The 16,033-nt window shown below is 56.3% G+C and overlaps 5 protein-coding genes across 6 annotated transcripts in view; 3 read left to right on the top strand and 2 right to left on the bottom strand.

Moving 5' to 3' along the window:
* Positions 1–268: 268 nt before the first annotated feature.
* PTSG_00204 (uncharacterized protein) lies at positions 269–1,027 on the top strand (the record flags this gene model as incomplete). The annotated part of the gene is made up of 3 exons (XM_004998696.1): positions 269–281; positions 310–381; positions 678–1,027. The coding sequence occupies 3 exons, from the start codon at positions 269–271 to the stop codon at positions 1,025–1,027; spliced, it is 435 nt and encodes a 144-aa protein (XP_004998753.1).
* A 553-nt stretch (positions 1,028–1,580) lies between these two features.
* PTSG_00205 (uncharacterized protein) lies at positions 1,581–9,623 on the bottom strand. Its single transcript, XM_004998697.1, has 9 exons — positions 9,244–9,623; positions 6,569–9,034; positions 6,154–6,309; positions 4,489–5,898; positions 3,573–4,079; positions 3,242–3,349; positions 2,999–3,082; positions 2,671–2,799; positions 1,581–2,302 (listed from the first exon to the last, which is right to left on the bottom strand). Exons 1-9 carry the CDS (start codon positions 9,493–9,495, stop codon positions 1,616–1,618), a joined length of 5,799 nt encoding a protein of 1,932 aa, XP_004998754.1. The 5' UTR covers positions 9,496–9,623; the 3' UTR covers positions 1,581–1,615.
* A 25-nt stretch (positions 9,624–9,648) lies between these two features.
* Positions 9,649–13,507, top strand: PTSG_00206. Of its 2 annotated transcripts, none has more exons than XM_004998698.1 (10): positions 9,649–9,675; positions 10,007–10,280; positions 10,615–10,657; positions 10,839–10,890; positions 11,121–11,247; positions 11,435–11,459; positions 11,671–11,800; positions 12,130–12,220; positions 12,399–12,494; positions 12,789–13,507. In XM_004998698.1, the coding sequence occupies exons 2-10, from the start codon at positions 10,047–10,049 to the stop codon at positions 13,011–13,013; spliced, it is 1,023 nt and encodes a 340-aa protein (XP_004998755.1). In that variant the 5' UTR covers positions 9,649–9,675; positions 10,007–10,046; the 3' UTR covers positions 13,014–13,507. The 2 variants fall into 2 exon arrangements, with proteins under 2 accessions (XP_004998755.1, XP_012493078.1); XM_012637624.1 differs by lacking the exon at positions 9,649–9,675 and adding an exon at positions 9,741–9,809.
* Positions 13,508–13,772: 265 nt separating this feature from the next.
* On the bottom strand, positions 13,773–15,122 carry PTSG_00207 (uncharacterized protein; the record flags this gene model as incomplete). The annotated part of the gene is made up of 4 exons (XM_004998699.1): positions 14,754–15,122; positions 14,440–14,503; positions 14,258–14,323; positions 13,773–13,967 (listed from the first exon to the last, which is right to left on the bottom strand). The coding sequence occupies exons 1-4, from the start codon at positions 14,858–14,860 to the stop codon at positions 13,773–13,775; spliced, it is 432 nt and encodes a 143-aa protein (XP_004998756.1). The 5' UTR covers positions 14,861–15,122.
* PTSG_00208 (uncharacterized protein) overlaps positions 15,014–16,033 on the top strand; it is a gene marked incomplete at its 3' end in the record, with an annotated part of 7,241 nt that continues 6,221 nt past the window's right edge. The window contains exons 1-3 of the mRNA XM_004998700.1: positions 15,014–15,216; positions 15,528–15,574; positions 15,819–15,887. Of these exons, the coding sequence (XP_004998757.1) occupies positions 15,105–15,216; positions 15,528–15,574; positions 15,819–15,887 (228 nt within the window). The 5' untranslated portion in view covers positions 15,014–15,104. The remainder of the gene's footprint in view (positions 15,217–15,527; positions 15,575–15,818; positions 15,888–16,033) is intronic.

Consider the following 16,033-nt stretch of genomic DNA (forward strand, 5'->3'; position numbering starts at 1 on the left):
TGCGGCCAAATGCGCACAGCCTACCAATCACACACACACACACACATACACATGCATACACGCACGCATTCACGCACAGCGGGAAGACTGTCCTATTGTTTTGCGAGTGTGTGTGTGTGTTTGTGTCTTGGGGGGGGGGAGAGGGGAGAGGGAGAGGGAGAGCGCACGGTGGTGTGGGTGGTGTTGTCTGTCTGTTGTGTTGGCGAATCCAAATAGAGCTCACTTTGTGGTGTCGGGTGTGATTTTTGAACTGTTCGTGGTCGCAATCATGAACGCTGGTGGTGTGATGTGACGCTGGTTTGTTGGCAGCGACGACTGGCACGAGTGCCCTCAACCTTGGCACACTGCGGCAGTTTGGAGACCACCCCGCCCTTGACCTAGGTGCGCTGTGTGTGTGTGTGTGTGTGATGGTTTTTGCTGTGGTGCTGCAACATGAACAGCGTGGATGTGACAATGTCACAACACCAACACCAGCAGTCACCCACATGCACAAAGAACCCGAATGGTCAACAACCCACGGCAGCTGGCTGTGACCTGCACAAGCCAACACGTCCTTCACACACACACACTCACAAACACACACATTCACACAAACACACGCACTTGCACACACGCACACTCACTCGCCCACTCACCCCCCCCCCCCCCACCACACACACACACACGCACACCTGCAGGTGCAATTGGCGAAAAGCTGTTGGCAGAGCTTTCTCCAACCGTGCACGCGGCAAACCGCACACTGTTGGTGACAGAGCACTTCTCCTTCCACATGTTCGCCACAAACCGCACAGAGTTCTGCCATTATCACCCTGGAGACACGCTGCAGCGCGTGCTGCACGGCGGCGGCCAGTTCTACGTCGACTACGGCAAACCGGTGCCCCAGAACCCAGGCGACAGCTTCTTCATCCCAAAGGGCAAACCGCATGCCTTTGACGGGCAGCTGCACGGCCCCTCGCTTGTCCTCGTGCAATGGTCTCCACCTTACCATGACGGGTACATCATCCCCACCTCCGGTTGCCGCTTCTGAGCCACCTTGACCTTCCCATCCTCAATGCTTCACACACCTCTGTGTGCAACGATGATTCTATTGACCTCACATAATCAAAGACGTGTCTCTCTGTTTCCCAAAGTGTTTCCCAACCTCCTCCCACTGTGCTTTGCTTGCCTCCCTCTCTGCCCACCTCCCCATGGCTTCCTCTGAAACACAAGTATTAAAACTCAATGTACGGTGCACATCATTTCGGAAGTGGTGGAACAGGTTGTAACAGGTGAAAAGGTGGGAGCGCACTTCGATGCTGTAGCATAAAGCCCGCTCGCAGTATGGCAACAGCTCAACACATTGCATTCAAAGCCACGCCTTGATCAGGTGTTAACATGTGCCAAGTCAACACAGGCTACAATACGCACACACAGAGGCGAACACACACATAGACACAGACACACACACACAGAGGCTATCACACACACACAGAGGCTATCACACACACAGACACACAGACACACACAGACACAGACACACACAGACACAGACACACATCGACACACACAGACACACACACACACACACACAGACACACACACAGACACACACACACACACACACACTTCGCGTCACTCACCGCCCAACACGGACAAGTTTGAACTCCGAATCAGCCCCACCCGAGGCGAGGACATGCTTTGTTGGGTGCCATGCAACGCACATGACCCGGTCCACATGCAGCGTGAGGCATGTGAGCAGCTGACCAGTGCGCACATCCAGGATGCGCAGGGAGTGATCGGTGCCCGCCACAGCAAGCATGCTCTCGTCATGCGACAGGGCAGAGTTGAACGATTCACCACCATCGAGCATGTGTGAGTAAAGCAGCTTGCCGCCCGCCACATCAAAGGCACGCACGGCAACTTGGCCGTGTGGCGAAGTGGTGATGCACACGCCACCGTCGCACGTCAGCAGCGGCTTCCACACTAGCGTGTCCTCCAGCTGGATCGCGTGTAACTGGCATTGCTTCTCCATGTCCAGCAGCAGCACGCCCGCCTCCATCTCCGTCGTGATGACGGCAGTGCGACCATCCTGCGACCAGGCTGCGCCGTTGCCCTTGCCTGCAGGCATCACATCCATGCTCACCACAGTCTTCGTCGTCACCTCTTCACCCGGCGATGGCAACGTAACGTCCTCGACCACCACCTCCTTCTTGGCGTTGTCCAGGAAGAGAAAGCGATTGGGGATGGTGGCATGGAAGGCGAAAGCCAAGGTGCCAATGTCATACAGCTCCTTCAGCTGTCCCTCGCTCGACAGCGTGAACAGCTGCAAGCAGACAGGTGCCATGGTGCATTGTCGCCAGCAGGGTGCGCGGGATGAGATGCAAAGGGAAGGCACGAATGGGACTGCGGTGTTATCAGATCATGATAGCCAGGTCACAGTGAGAGAGAGAGAGAGTGAGAGAGAGAGAGAGAGAGTGAGAGAGAGAGAGAGAGACAGAGAGAGAGACAGAGAGAGAGAGAGAGAGACAGAGAGAGAGAGAGAGAGAGAGAGAGAGAGAGAGAGAGAGAGAGAGAGAGAGAGAGAGAGAGAGAGAGAGAGAGAGAGAGAGAGAGAGAGAGAGAGAGAACAGCAAACACGTCAGCAAAAACATACATGCATTTCACGCTTTGCAAATGACACGCGTAACATACGTTGACGTTCGCAAACCAGCTGCTGGATGTTGCCAGGATGGTGCAATCAGCGTTGAACCACATCTGCGTGCACATGCTCACCGCCGCGGTGCTTATCACCTCAAGCGTTGTCATCTCAAACACAAACACCTGCAGAGCACCAGGGAGGGAGGTGAACGTGTAGCGAAGTGCGTTGGCAACGTCACGACAGGACAAGGCACGCCGGTACAAATAAATCAGAGATCACACACACACACACACACACACACACACACACACACACACACACACACACACACACACACACACACACACACACACACACACAGGAACTAGCTCAAGAGCTTACAGTCTTTTCGGCGATAGCAAGGAAGTACTCGCCACTCGCGCTGAAACAGCATGCCTTGAACGACTCCAAACTCCTTTTGACTTTCTACGAACCAGCAACACACAGTCATGTGTGAGCACCAATACGAAGCACGGTGGGGCGGGATAATGTAACCACAGGCAAGAATACATGCACACATACACACACACACGCACACACACACACACACAACACACAGAGCACGCACATGCACACGCAACCCACCTTTGGAGATGCGCGGGCAATGGCGTCGCCCGTGTTTGCGTCCCACACAATAACGCTCGAATCTTGAGATGCTGTGCCAACGTACCGCCCGCACGGAGACATGGCAATCTGGACATCAACACAATAATTGGGCGTGTGCGAGTGCAAAACGGCAGTGAATGTGTGTGAATGCTTGTTCGTGTGTGTTCGTGCACGTGTACATGGGTGCGCGAGTTGTTTGGAACAACGGCAATCATGATGCGATGCATTGTATATAGACACAGAAAGCAAAGGTGTCCCTTCTTCCCCCACGAAGCACAAAGCAAGCAGTTCATGCAGTTCACTCACGCACCTGGAAAATGAGGTTGGAATGCCGGTACTGTGACGAGTCTTTGATGAAGGTGTCGAGGGCGCGCTGAATGTCCCAGCAGCGCACGTCACCGTCACGGCCAATCGTAATCAGCTGATTCTCACCATACGCCAGGCCGTCAGCAACTCCAGCGCCGTGTCCAATCAGGTGTGCAACCTTCTTCTTCTCCGCCACATTGTACAAATGCGCGCGGCGGTCCTCGGAGAACGTCGCCAGCAACCCCGATGGCAGGAAGCGGGCCCTGCACATCAAGGCCGTGTGGTCGCTTGCTTTGAACACGCAGCTGCCCGTCTTCCCGTCGAGCACTCTCGTGCGAAGGCTGCCAACGGTGACAATAAGGCTGGCGTCGTGATTGAAGCGGATGCACGTGCTCTCAGGCGCACCCCGGCCCTTCCACACGCGCTCCAGCGTGTCGTAGTTGACGAGCCAGACAATTTGCGACCGGTCAATTGTGACAACGGTGTTGTTGGGCCGGTACACATCGCATGCCTGTGTGTGTGTGTGTGTGTGTGTGTGTGTGTGTGTGTGTGTGTGTGTGTGTGTGTGTGTGTGTGTGTGTGTGTGTGTGTGTGTGTGTGTGTGTGTGTGTGTGTGTGTGTGTACAAGCGTGCGCATGCCATGTGCACGTGTGTGCGTGTGTTTGTGCAGGTTTTTTTTGTGTGTATGTATGTGTGTGTGTGTGTGTGCAGCGTACAAGTCAGAAATGAGTCCTCACATGCATGTTAAGAGCGCGCCAGCGTGGCCAACACAAGGAAGTGTGAGCAACAGAGTGCAGAGACAAAAGCAGAATCAGCATGCAACAGCAAATGTCCGCTCCCTACCCGTCATCATGTCACGTCACAGCTTCACCACACGTCATCACTATGAAGCCAGGCAGCACGCACTCAAAACGACTCACCACGATGGAGTGAGAGTTTGGAACAACGGATTTGCCCGTGCGCGCCTTTCCTTCGTCCACATCCCAAACAAGCAGCATGCCATCCTCGCTCACTGTCACAATCCCGCGGTCCTCCAAGACCCAGTGCCCATCGTCAATCTGCCCACGGTGGCCAACGAGGTTCTTCAGCTGCTCCCCGCTGGCGGCATCCCACACCAGCAGCTGCTCCGTGAAGGAGCCTGTCATGACGCGGTCGCCGGCTGCACTGAAGCGCGCCAGCAGGCACATGCCGTCGATATGCAGCGTGTGCATGCACTCCATTGTTGTCAGGTCCCACAGGCGCGCCGTGTGGTCGTGCGAGGCCGTTACGGCCACATCCTTGCTTGGGTGCTCCTCAATCATCTTGATGGAGGAGGAGTGTCCCTTAAGACGACCAACAAGCGTCTGCGAAGGCAAATCACACACAAGCGCTACATGCGCGCGTCCACAGCACAGGAGCTGCCGCTGGTTGCGTCGCAGCACAGCGTACATCAGCCCCTCTGGCGAGTCATCGCGCAGCGTGACCAGGCAGGGATCCTGCACCTTGGGACGGTTCAGCCATTCACACAGCACAGGAAGCGTGGCCGCCTGTGTCCTGCGATCATCCTCGTCTGCAACCGCTTCAAAGGCATCACGAGCCTGACCGTGCTCACACGCGCCCTCGTCCTCAGCCGTCCTATCATCGGCCTCGCTCTCGCCTCCATCGCGGCCACTGCTGTTGCCTGTGTGGCACCAGTCCACGTATGCCCGCGCCGCCTTGTGCACGGGGTCGCTCGCATCGCGCTGGAGCGCCAGCTGCACAATGGACGATTTGCCGGGAAAGCGGCGAAGAAGATGCACATTGGCCAGAATAAACTCCACAAACACCGCAAGTGTTGCTTGCTCTTCTGTGCTGCCAATACAGCCACGGTCATCGTTGTCGTTGTCGTTGTCGTTGTCGTTGCTGTTGCTGCTCTTGGCTGCTGCATTTTTGATGCTGAACAACAGCTGCCGACATGCGACGCAGTCATCGCGCAACGAGTCAAATAGCAGCGCGTGTTGTGCTTTGGCCACAAGAAACGCAAAGTTGCCCAGGGTCTCGCGCAACAGCCCACGCACGTCCCGCGCTTCCACTTGGTGGCGAATCTGATGTGTCAGCCGACGAAGGTTGGGTGTTGGCTGCTGCTGCTGCTGTTGCTGCTTCTGCGTGTCAGTTGACGACGCGCGAGCGGGTGCGCTGCTGTCCCCGTCCTCACCAACACCGAGCAAATAGAGCGGCTGTGGGGTGACGTGTCTGTTGTGCAGCACGTGATTGTACTGCACGCCATTTGCGTACTTGTTGCCAAAGTAATCGGAAATTCGGCGATGAAATGGCGTCAGGTTTGCGTCAGCAAGATAACGCGTGTGCACACACTAAAACCCGAACATCAGTGGTGGCATGAACACAAGTGCAGGTGAGTTCGAGACCACATTGGGCATTGACTGGCATGGGGACGGGCAAGCCAATGGTGTGAGCGCAGGTGTACATGCGCGCGAACACACACACACACATTCATACACACACACACACACACACACACACACACACACACACACACACACACACACACACACACACAAAGCCACCCATGTAGGCATGCGAGCAGTAAGCCCTGTGTGCACACGCACCTCCCAAAACTGGCGGTGATACCAGGAGTACACAACAGTGCCAGCGTGGCCACGCTCCACCAAGTAATCGCCAAAGTCGTTCTGCACACGCGCCCACAGGGAAGGCGGCAAGCGACGAAAGGGGGGCACCCACCACTCATACACGCTGTCAAGCACCTGCGACCAGCACGAAACCCATCACACACGTATGGCACGTGAGGCGAATTGAAGCAAAAATACAAGTCTCAAGCAACCGACTCAACATTCTATGCGGAAAGATTAAGATTGACGTCGGCACGAGCACACGCGCGCCCAAGCACACGCGCCCCCAAGCACACGCAGATATGCACAGACACGGCCACACACGCACACGAACACACACACACCCACACCAGCGGTTTGAGCCAAAATGAAACACAACCAGCCAATGCATCACCTCATCGTCGCACGAGAGCAGGTCCTCGAGCTCCTGTGGGGAGAGCCCGGCATCGCCAGCACAGCCCATGTACACACACGCATGACGGACAAGGAGTGCGCCATGCTGCGCCTCCAGCTCATCAAAGAGCGCGTTGATGAGGCGTGTCACTGTTGGTGGGACAGACAGGACGGGTGCGTGCTCGTCCGTGTACGAGTGCCAGTTGCGGCGCGCGTAGTCAAAGGCCAGGCGCATGTACAGCGGCACCGGCTGCGCCCTGAAAGCAGAGAGGAGGCGGTCGCGGTGCGCGGGAATGAACGAGAGCCCGCACTGCTCCTCCCACGCGCTGAGAACGAGTGGAAGATCGTCCACAGCAAACGGCTGCACGTCGAGCCAGAACGGCGCGCCATCTTTGCGGTCGCCGGTGCCGGTGGCGGCTGGAATGCCTGCACGCAACGACGCCAGGCAGGGTCCGACATCCGGCAGCGTGGAGACGATGATGCGGAGGTCGCTGCTGGACCACCGCATGGGCAGCCAGGCCAGCTCACGCCCGTCGTCGGCGTCGGAGAGCTGGTCAAGGCTGTCGAGGAAGAGGATGAGTGGTGCCGTGTCCAAAGCGAACATGATCAGCATGTCGTGGAACAGCTTGCTCAGCTGCTTAAAGGGCAACAGGCGCACCGAGGGCGCAATGGTGGCGCATCTGCTTGCAAGCACGTTTCGGAGGTCCGAAGACATGCAGGCGAGTTGCTCCAGCACGCTCGCCATGACTGACCTGGCATCTGCTGTGGACGCAGACGTACCCAGCAACCGCGCAATCACAACAGGCTGTTTGCCACCACTGCGTCGTGACGAACGAACACACGCGCGTGCTGTTTCCACAGCGGCCGCAGCCATCAGCGTTGTCTTGCCGCACCCGGACTTGCCGTACACAACGAGCGGATGGAAGGTGGTGCGGCCTGTGGTGCCATGACCACCGCCGCCAGCGCTGCTGATGCTGCTGGTCCTGCTGATACACGTGGAATGCTCCTCTTCGTCCCCGGCGCCATCACCACCATCACCACTTTTGCCGTGATCTGCATCACCACCAGTGGCTTCTTTTGCATTAGTGTCCCCGTCGCTTTCGTCTGTTGCTTCACGACCATCAGCGTCATCAGTCTGTCCATCGGTGTGCTGAAAAATGCGGCCCTTGAACGCGTTCGCGCGTACGCCGGCTGCTGGGCGCACAAAGCTGTTGTCCCCAAGTGCGTGCTTCACAATCGCTTCCACCTCTGCGTGTCTGGCGAGGAGGGCACCCGCTTTCCTCAAGCACAGCCGCCACTGCGAACACACCTCGGTCGTCTCCTGGCCAAGGGCAACTTGCGTGTCGATGACACCTTGCACAATCATCTCAGCGAGTGCAGCGCAGGTGCGGTCAGCGAACGTGCGAAGGTGCTGGCAGTACGCGGCGTCATCCAGTCCGGCCAGTTGCTGGTCCATCGGCACGGTGTACTTGTGCACGTGTGTGGGCAACAGGCCGGCCACAGCCACGTCCTCCTTCAGTTTGCGTTGGCGCTCGAACGCGTCCTTGTCCAGTGTGCCTTTGTCGGTCCAATCTGCAAACCCCTTGATGGTGGGGCCGTGCCTGGTATCGGCCTTGTAGTTGTACGAGTCCCAGTCAAACTCGAGGGAGCGCAGGATTGCCAGTGCTTGTGTGCGACGGTCTTCATTGTGCAGGATGCCGTTGATCACTTCCTCGTGCGTCACGCTCATCTCGTACTTGAGCCGCGGCGATAGCCGGGTTTGGCCCTCACTCTCACCAACACCGTCGCCAGCAGAGCCATGGCTGCCTGTGCTTTCCTCGGCAGTGCCATGACCGTGAGCGTGAACATGGTCCTGGTGGGGAAGGGCCTTGCTTGCACGTCGCAGGGCAAGCTGCATCTGCTCAAACAGCGGCCACCACTTGGCCCCGGCAGCGCGTTGCTTGTCGCGGTCGTGGGAGGTGTAGTCGGGGATGATGGTGTCCACAGGCTGCAGGATGTATGCTGGTGGGCTGCAGTTCTGGTCCAGCAAGAACCACTGCCGCAACACGCGCACCGCGTTGTTGTCTGCTTCCTCCGATGACTGTTCCAGCCACTTCAGCATGGCATCGAGCTCGCTTGCGTTGATCTTGGCCGGGAAAGGGCGGAAACCGTAGCGGTCGCCAAGGAACGTGACAAATGCCGGGCCAACAGATCCGCGCAGGCAGCGCGCAATCTCGGCCATGCACAGGGCGCTGGTGCCGTGGTTGTTGCCCGTGGACGACCGCACGCCCCACCGCATGTCAATGACGTTGAAGGACAGGCCGAGCATGGCGCAGAGCTGAGAAAGAAACGGAAACACGTCCTGCATCAGGCAGTTGCGCCAGTCCTTGGTGTCGACAAATGTGCTGCTGGTGAACAAGCGCGTCATTGCCTTCTGCTCCGGCACACGCAAGACGGCGTCCACATCTCCAGCGTGAATCGCGTCCACCTGGCGTAGGCATGCGAGTGACCAAGCGGGAAATTGCATGAGGAAGACAGAGATGTGACTGTGGTGGTGGTAGGGGGAAGGGGAAGTTGATGACACAGGAGCAGGAGGGAACAAAGTGACACGCACACACACACGCACGCACACACACACACACACACTTACACACACACACACACACACACACACATACACACACACACACATCTCACCACGTGTTGGAGAAGCTGCTTTCTGTTGGCGATGCTCGCAGCTTGCTGCGTTTTGCGAAGTAGCTTGCGACCCGAAGACCGCTGGTGCCTAGGACAAGGCCACAGGTCTGCCAAGTCCTTCACACCAACAGTGATGTCTACGTCATTCGCAGACACTCCATGACGTGACACAGCCACCACAGACGCGCTGGTTCCACCACCGCCACCACCATCGTCTTTCACTTCAGTCTGCTTGCTCGCACCACACCCCATCGCATGCAATGTCACTTCTTGAGAGATCGCAGCCAGGCGTGCAACCAAAACGGATTTGGATGTTTGCTGGCTGGGGTGTTCGTTGTCAGTGGTGGTGGGCGGCGCGTTTGTGTGGTGCGATAGTTGCGGAATGATACCGCAATTATTCCACATCCGAGCTGCTGTTTGGAGAAGAACAAGGTGGTGTTGGTGGTGTGTTTGTGTTTGGCTGGTGGGTGGTGGCGTGACGTGTGATGAGATGAGGAGATGCTGTTGTGATGTGATGCTGTGATGTGGATGTGATTCATCATCGTCGTCGTGTGCGCATACATACTGTATGTGTGCGCGTGTGTATGTGTTGGAGTGGCGAGGGTCTCTTCGCCTTGTTTGCTCTCGTCGCGTACACATGCACACCCACACGCACCTTTTTGGCACTCACCTTCACCGCTCTCACGTGTTCCTTGTGTGTCATGTGTCACGTCTGCAAATTTGTGTTTTGTTGTCGCCTCCTCCTTTGTTCACACATGCGCAGTCTGCAGGACACCAAGAGCACCGGAAACAGAGCCACAGCCATGTCTGACCTGAACACGAGCGGAGAGACCGACCCACCAGTGTGGGAGGAGCATGCCAAGGAGTGCAATGCCTGCTGCAAGTCGTTCACAATGACGCGTCGCAAGCACCACTGCCGCGCTTGTGGTCGTACCTTCTGCCAAACGTGCAGCCACCACAAGGATGTGCTGCCTGCGCAATATGGCCTTGAAGGTCCCCAGCGGACATGCGACACCTGTCACCTCACACTCCAACAGGTGTGCTGTTGGTGTGTTTGTGTGTGTGTGTTTGTTTGTTTGTGTGCGTGTATGTGTGCGTGTATGTGTGTGTGTGTTTGTGTGTGTTTGTTTGTGTGTTTGTTTGTTTGTGTGCGTGTATGTGTGTGTGTTTGTGTTTGTGTGCGCGCGCGTGCGTTTATGCTTGTTAGCCGCGTGTCCGCACGTATGCGTTCACGTTTGTACACGTGCGTTCTTGTGTTTGAGATGTTGTTTTGATGGTCTGAGCTGCGTGGTCCTTGCCATGTGCCTGCGTTCGTTTCCAAATGCACAAACTCATAACGTGCAACACCCCCCCAACCAAACCACTCAACAGCTGCGCATCGACGAGAACCCGGATGAGCATCCCCCAAAACCAGGTAAGGCAGAAGGACACCATGACACTCTCTTGATCCCCTGTAGCCCGTGATGTTTGTGGATAGCACTCACGGCACTTGCCGTGTCCGCCGTCGTTCTCGCGGTCCCTCATACGATTGTTTCGGTTTGTTTGTTTGCTTCCTTGTGTCCGCTCATCGCACCTGCTGTTGCGTGCGATGACAGATCCCGTCGCCGTCAAGCAGGAGCTCTTGGAGAAGCTCAAGCCTCTCCTGCAGTGCGTTGACGCTGTCTGCGTAGATATGCGTGTGCATGTGTGTGTGTGTATGTGCGTGCGCGTGTGTGTATGTTTGTGTGTCTTCCATCGTGTGCTGCTGGTGCACGCCAACACAAAGCTTCCACTTCTTGCAAGCGTGTTGTCATCCATGCATCTCACCGCCTGCCGTTGTCCTCTGTACTCCCATTACCGACGCTACCCTTCCCTCCCACCACCATCATGGCAACCAGGGAGCCTGAGGACACGTGGATCCGCAAAGTGGATAAGAACGGCGTGACGATTGACGTGAAGAAGCTTGCCAACAGCAACCTCGTGTGTGTTCGCGCCAGCTACGACGTCCGCGCCCCGCTCGCGAAGGTGCTGTAACCACCATGCTCATTGTACTTTGGACTGCCTTGCGTTGCGCCGGTGCAGCGAGCTGCTGATGTGTGAATGCCAACCGTCGATTGGATGGTGCGCTTGTGGCCGCCGTTGTGGTTGAGTTGTTGTGCTGGTCTTCACATGTGGGTACTTCTTTTCATCTGTTTTGCTCTGGTTTGTTCAGGTTGTTCACGTCTTCAACGACAAAGGTGCGTTCACTTCTCGTGTGTGTGTGCTTATGTGCGTGTGTGTATTTATGCGTATGTGTATTTATGCGTGTGTGTGTGTGTAGGTTTGTTGGATAGTTCATGCTGAAGCGTTACTCAAGCTTTGCTGGCGTTGTTTTGTTTTTTTTTTTTTGCTCGCCCATGCGCTCATGCTGCTAACGCTGCTTGCGTGCCCATATATATCATGGTGCAGATGCGTGGAAGAAGACGCAGCCGGACATGCTCAAGTGCAACACGCTCGAGACAATTGACGACAACTCGGAGTATCTCTACGTCCTCTACAACGTCCCTGTCATGGACAACCGCGACGTCGTCGCTTTCACGTCAGTCGCGGGCTCTGTGTCTGTGTCTGTCTGGCTGGCTGTGTGTGTGTCTGTGTGTCTGTGTCTGGCTGGCTGGCTGTGTGTGTGTGCGTCTGTCTGCGTGTCTGCGTGTCTGTGTGTCCGTGTCTGTGTCGATGTTGGAATCCACCCTCTCTTCCTGTCTCTCTGTGCAACAGGCGTAACCTGTTGTGTGCTTGGTGCAGCAACTCCGCCCAACCCACACACTCAATTCCCCAACTCAATCCCCCCTTCCACCATCACCGCCGCCGCCGCCGCCTGCTTGCCTGCTTGGTCGTGTTGATATTGCCGTGTTTGTGTGGTGTGTGCAGGACCATCTGCGAAGGATCTGTTGAGGACCCGTCCAACACAGAGGAGCGCGTCCTCCTCACCACTTCCGTTCTCCACCCGCTCGCAACCAAAGTCTGAACACTTGCACCACCACCGCCAGTACCACCATAGCACGATGACGACTACCGCCTCCTCCACTACAATCCTATCATGTCATGTCATGGCATGTCATGTCATATCAGCAGCCTGTGTCTCAACAACCCTTGCTCCACCTCACCCACTGCAACACGCGCATGTGTCACCGCTCCAGGTGAAGAAGACGGTGCGTGCGCGCGTGAACATTGGCTACACGCGTTTCACCTACCGCAAGGCCGAGGATGGATCCCACATCACCACCGTCACCTCCGTACGCTCTTCGCTGCTGCACGTTGCATGAAGTGTACAACAGCGGTTGTTGTGTGTCATTGTATATTATTGTGTGAATGTGAGAGTGAGAGAGAGAGTGTGTGTGTGTGTGCGTGCGTGTGTGTGTATGTGGATCCTCTCTCTCTCTGTCTCTCTCTCTCTCTCTGTCTCTCTGTCTCTCTCTCTCTCTCTCTCTCTCTCTCTGTCTCTCTCTCTGTGTGTGCGTGTGCGTGTATTGGACGGGTCACTCAATCCCCCCCCCCCCCTCCTCCGACACACACGTACGTGGGTGCAGATTCAGCACACGGACCCACGGGGCATGATTCCGCCAAAGCTTGTCAACGCGACCATCTCGCGCGCAGGGGACCAGCTGCGGACAATGATCAAGTACATGGAGACGGAGGATGTGGAGTACGCAGAGGTGGCCAAGGGCGCAGGCAACCCGGTCTTCCCCAAGGACACACAGCCTGTGGCTGAGGAAGGGCCATCCAAGCCAAAGGCACAGGTGGCTGTCGTCTAGTTAGGCGAGACAGGTGCTGCGAGTTTGCTTCTCATTTTGTTCGTTCGTGCGACTGTTTTCGGTTGTGGTGGTAATGCGTGCTGTCTGGGCTCGGCCTTTGCTTGTGTGCGTTGTGATATGCGGTGCGGGAATGCGTGGTATGGCTGCATTATGCACATGTGTGCGCGTGCGGTGATGGGCGTGAGTGTTGGCACACGTACATCGCTGGCAGTGCTCCCCTGCACTCCGTCTTGCTCCACACAACGAGCCCCTGCTTGGTCGTCGCTCTTTTGTTCTCCTAAGTTCAGATGTTTGTTCGCTGCCTCTGTGTGCGTGTGCGTGTGCATGTATTCGCTGTGCATGTGTTCCCTGTGCAAGTGTGCGTGTGCGTGTGTTTGCCACCGCCGCCGCCACAGGACCGTGCGCTTGCCTGGTTGTTAGCGTGATTGTGGTGTTTGTCTTCAGATTTTCTCGCTTGAACACTCGGGTTTGAAAGAATAAAAACTGAAATGCAAGTCGATGAAGGGGCAGGAGGGGATGCACCACACGACGGCGACTCAGTCGAGACAGCATAGGCGGGTGGGTAACAAGAGCTGGCATAATACACGAACGCCAGGTCAATCAATGCAGTGGAGGAGGGACAAGGGAGAGGAGGAGGGAGGAGCGAAGAGACGAGCACATATTTGAACGCACAGACACACACACACACACACACACACACAGACACACAGACACACACACACACACACAGACAGACACACACGCACACACAGAGCAACGTTATGCGTCGTACTCCTTCAATATGCGGCGCAGCGCAGCCTGTCGCCACCTGAGCGGCGGGTGTGTCGGCGACGGCCACAGCGGCGGGTTCCCTGTCACCGCAATTACAGCGTCCTCATGCGCCTGCAGCGACTCAAGCCCGCCCTCGCACACATCCCGGCCCACACGCGCCGCCCCCACGTCCGCAGCCATCTCCTATGTGTGTTGTGTTGTGTTGTGTTGTGTTGTTGTTGTGTTGTGTGTGTGTGTGTGTGTGTGTGTGTGTGTGTGTGTGTGTGTGTGTGTGTGTGTGTGTGTGTGTGGGTGTGTGTGTGGGTGTGTGTGTGCGTGTCGGGGTGGGTGTGTCGGTGTGGGTGTGGGTGGGTGGGTGTGGGTGAGAGAGTATGCTTGCTCTACGTTCGGGCCAGATGCAGTGCAAGCGTGGCGCAAGTGTCCCTGAGACAGTGAGCTGGAAATGAAGAAGGCAGGCAGGCATACACACGCACATCACATCGCATACCAGAGAGGGAGCGGCTGCAGACGACAAAGATGTTCTGGGTGTGTGGAATGCCCTGTGAAGTGCACATGCACAGAGAGTGTGGGGTGTGTGAGAGGCTGCAAGCGGTCAGCACGCAGCAAGGCTGTGGCCTACTAAATATGTCAGACACTGGTGGAATCAACGACCAACCAGCCGGGCTGCTGCTTCCCGCACATGCGCCACATCTTTCGGGGGTACGACCACCTGCGACAGTCTGCCAAGGCAAAGATTGGGGGAGGGGGTAGGCAAGAGAGTGCGCGAGCGCCATGAAGGAGCATTATGAGTGCACAGCAATTGTTGCATGTCTGACACTTTGGCAAACACACACACACACACACGTATACACACACACACACACACGTATACACACACATGCACACACACACATGTATACACACACATGCACACACACACACACACACACATGCACACACACACATACACGCACACACACGCACGCGTACTGGAATGGTTTGGACGCTTTGCGCGCTTGGTCGTTCTTGACCAGGATGGCGAGGGCAAACAGGGACGACCCAAGGTACGTCACAGGCCGCAGCACACGCAGCAACATCCCACACAGCGGACGAGTGACGCGGTAAGCGTGCTCATGGGAAGAGGCAAACTGTATCCTAGTCAAGGTTGTGATCTGCGAGGTGGAGGTGTGTCACTGTTCCTGTCCTCCTCTTTGTCGTCACACACTGCTGCTTTTTTTTTTTCCGCTCACCTACGCAGCAACAACAAGCAAGAAGCAAGAAGCGAAGAAGGGGAGGAAGGACTTGAGTGTGCGCTGACAACCACGATAGCCACAACACGGGATGGAGCTTGCGCGTGTGGAGGATGTGTTGAATGAGCTGCCGAGCGATGATGCCTGGCATGCGCTTCCACAGCGTGTCCGCCACGACAACACAAGAGAAGCATTGGCGCTCGGTGCGTTGTGTGTGTGTGTGTTGTGTGTGTGTGTGGTTTAGACACCTGCGTTCCTCACCACTTCTCACCTCACACTGGATCGATACATCCCTTGTTCCACACACTCACTCACTCACACACACACACACACTCACACACACACACACTCACTCACTCACACACACACTCACACACTCACACACTCACACACACACTCACTCACTCACTCACACACACACACACACTCACTCACACACTCACTCACACACTCACTCACACACACACACACACACACTCACTCACTCATGGGCTCGCCCTTGCGGCGATCGTAGGCGTGATCCCCAAGATCGTGCATTACCTGGCAGACGAAGAGCAACAGGTGTGCTATCAACATGTTGTTCAGGTTACTTGCGTGCGTGTGTGCGCGTGTTTGTGGGCTGACGTTTCCTTTTGTCGCGATCGACGCTGTTGCACGCACGGCACAGAGAGCCAAAGAGGGACAGAAAGCACACGTACGCGACACACTCATACATGCACACACGCGATTGTGGGTGGGTGCGCGCTCCCCTCGTTGTACTCACTCATCACCCCACTGACACCATTCATTGCGCGCGATCCAACAGGGAAATGCTGTCCGGGCATTGCTCCACCTGGCACGCATCAACAGGGACTACGTAACAGCCATTAACAACGTACGACGTTGTTGCCTGTAGCTGCGTTGTGTGGTGTACATTGTTTCTGTGTGAGCCTGTATGTGTGTGTGTGAGCCTGTGTGTGAGCCTGTGTGTGTGTGTGTGTGTGTGTGTGTGTGTGTGTGTGTGTGTGTGTGTGTGTGTGT

The sequence above is a fragment of the Salpingoeca rosetta genome (assembly GCF_000188695.1).
Source record: "Salpingoeca rosetta unplaced genomic scaffold supercont1.1, whole genome shotgun sequence".
NCBI classification, from domain to species: Eukaryota; class Choanoflagellata; order Craspedida; family Salpingoecidae; genus Salpingoeca; species Salpingoeca rosetta.

What these genes read in the sequence shown, in the direction of transcription:
- PTSG_00205 (XM_004998697.1), bottom strand. Translation starts at nt 9,495, where the DNA reads ATGGGGTGTGGTGCGAGCAAGCAGACTGAAGTGAAAGACGATGGTGGT. An exon ending in TTGCCCGCGCATCTCCAAAG is followed by an intron (nt 3,083 to 3,241) that starts GTGGGTTGCGTG and finishes GCTGGTTCGTAG; the next exon opens with AAAGTCAAAAGGAGTTTGGA. An exon ending in GCTGGTTTGCGAACGTCAAC is followed by an intron (nt 2,303 to 2,670) that starts GTATGTTACGCG and finishes GTCTGCTTGCAG; the next exon opens with CTGTTCACGCTGTCGAGCGA.
- PTSG_00206 (XM_004998698.1), top strand. Translation starts at nt 10,047, where the DNA reads ATGTCTGACCTGAACACGAGCGGAGAGACCGACCCACCAGTGTGGGAG. An exon ending in TCCGCGCCCCGCTCGCGAAG is followed by an intron (nt 11,248 to 11,434) that starts GTGCTGTAACCA and finishes TGGTTTGTTCAG; the next exon opens with GTTGTTCACGTCTTCAACGA. An exon ending in CGCGACGTCGTCGCTTTCAC is followed by an intron (nt 11,801 to 12,129) that starts GTCAGTCGCGGG and finishes TGGTGTGTGCAG; the next exon opens with GACCATCTGCGAAGGATCTG.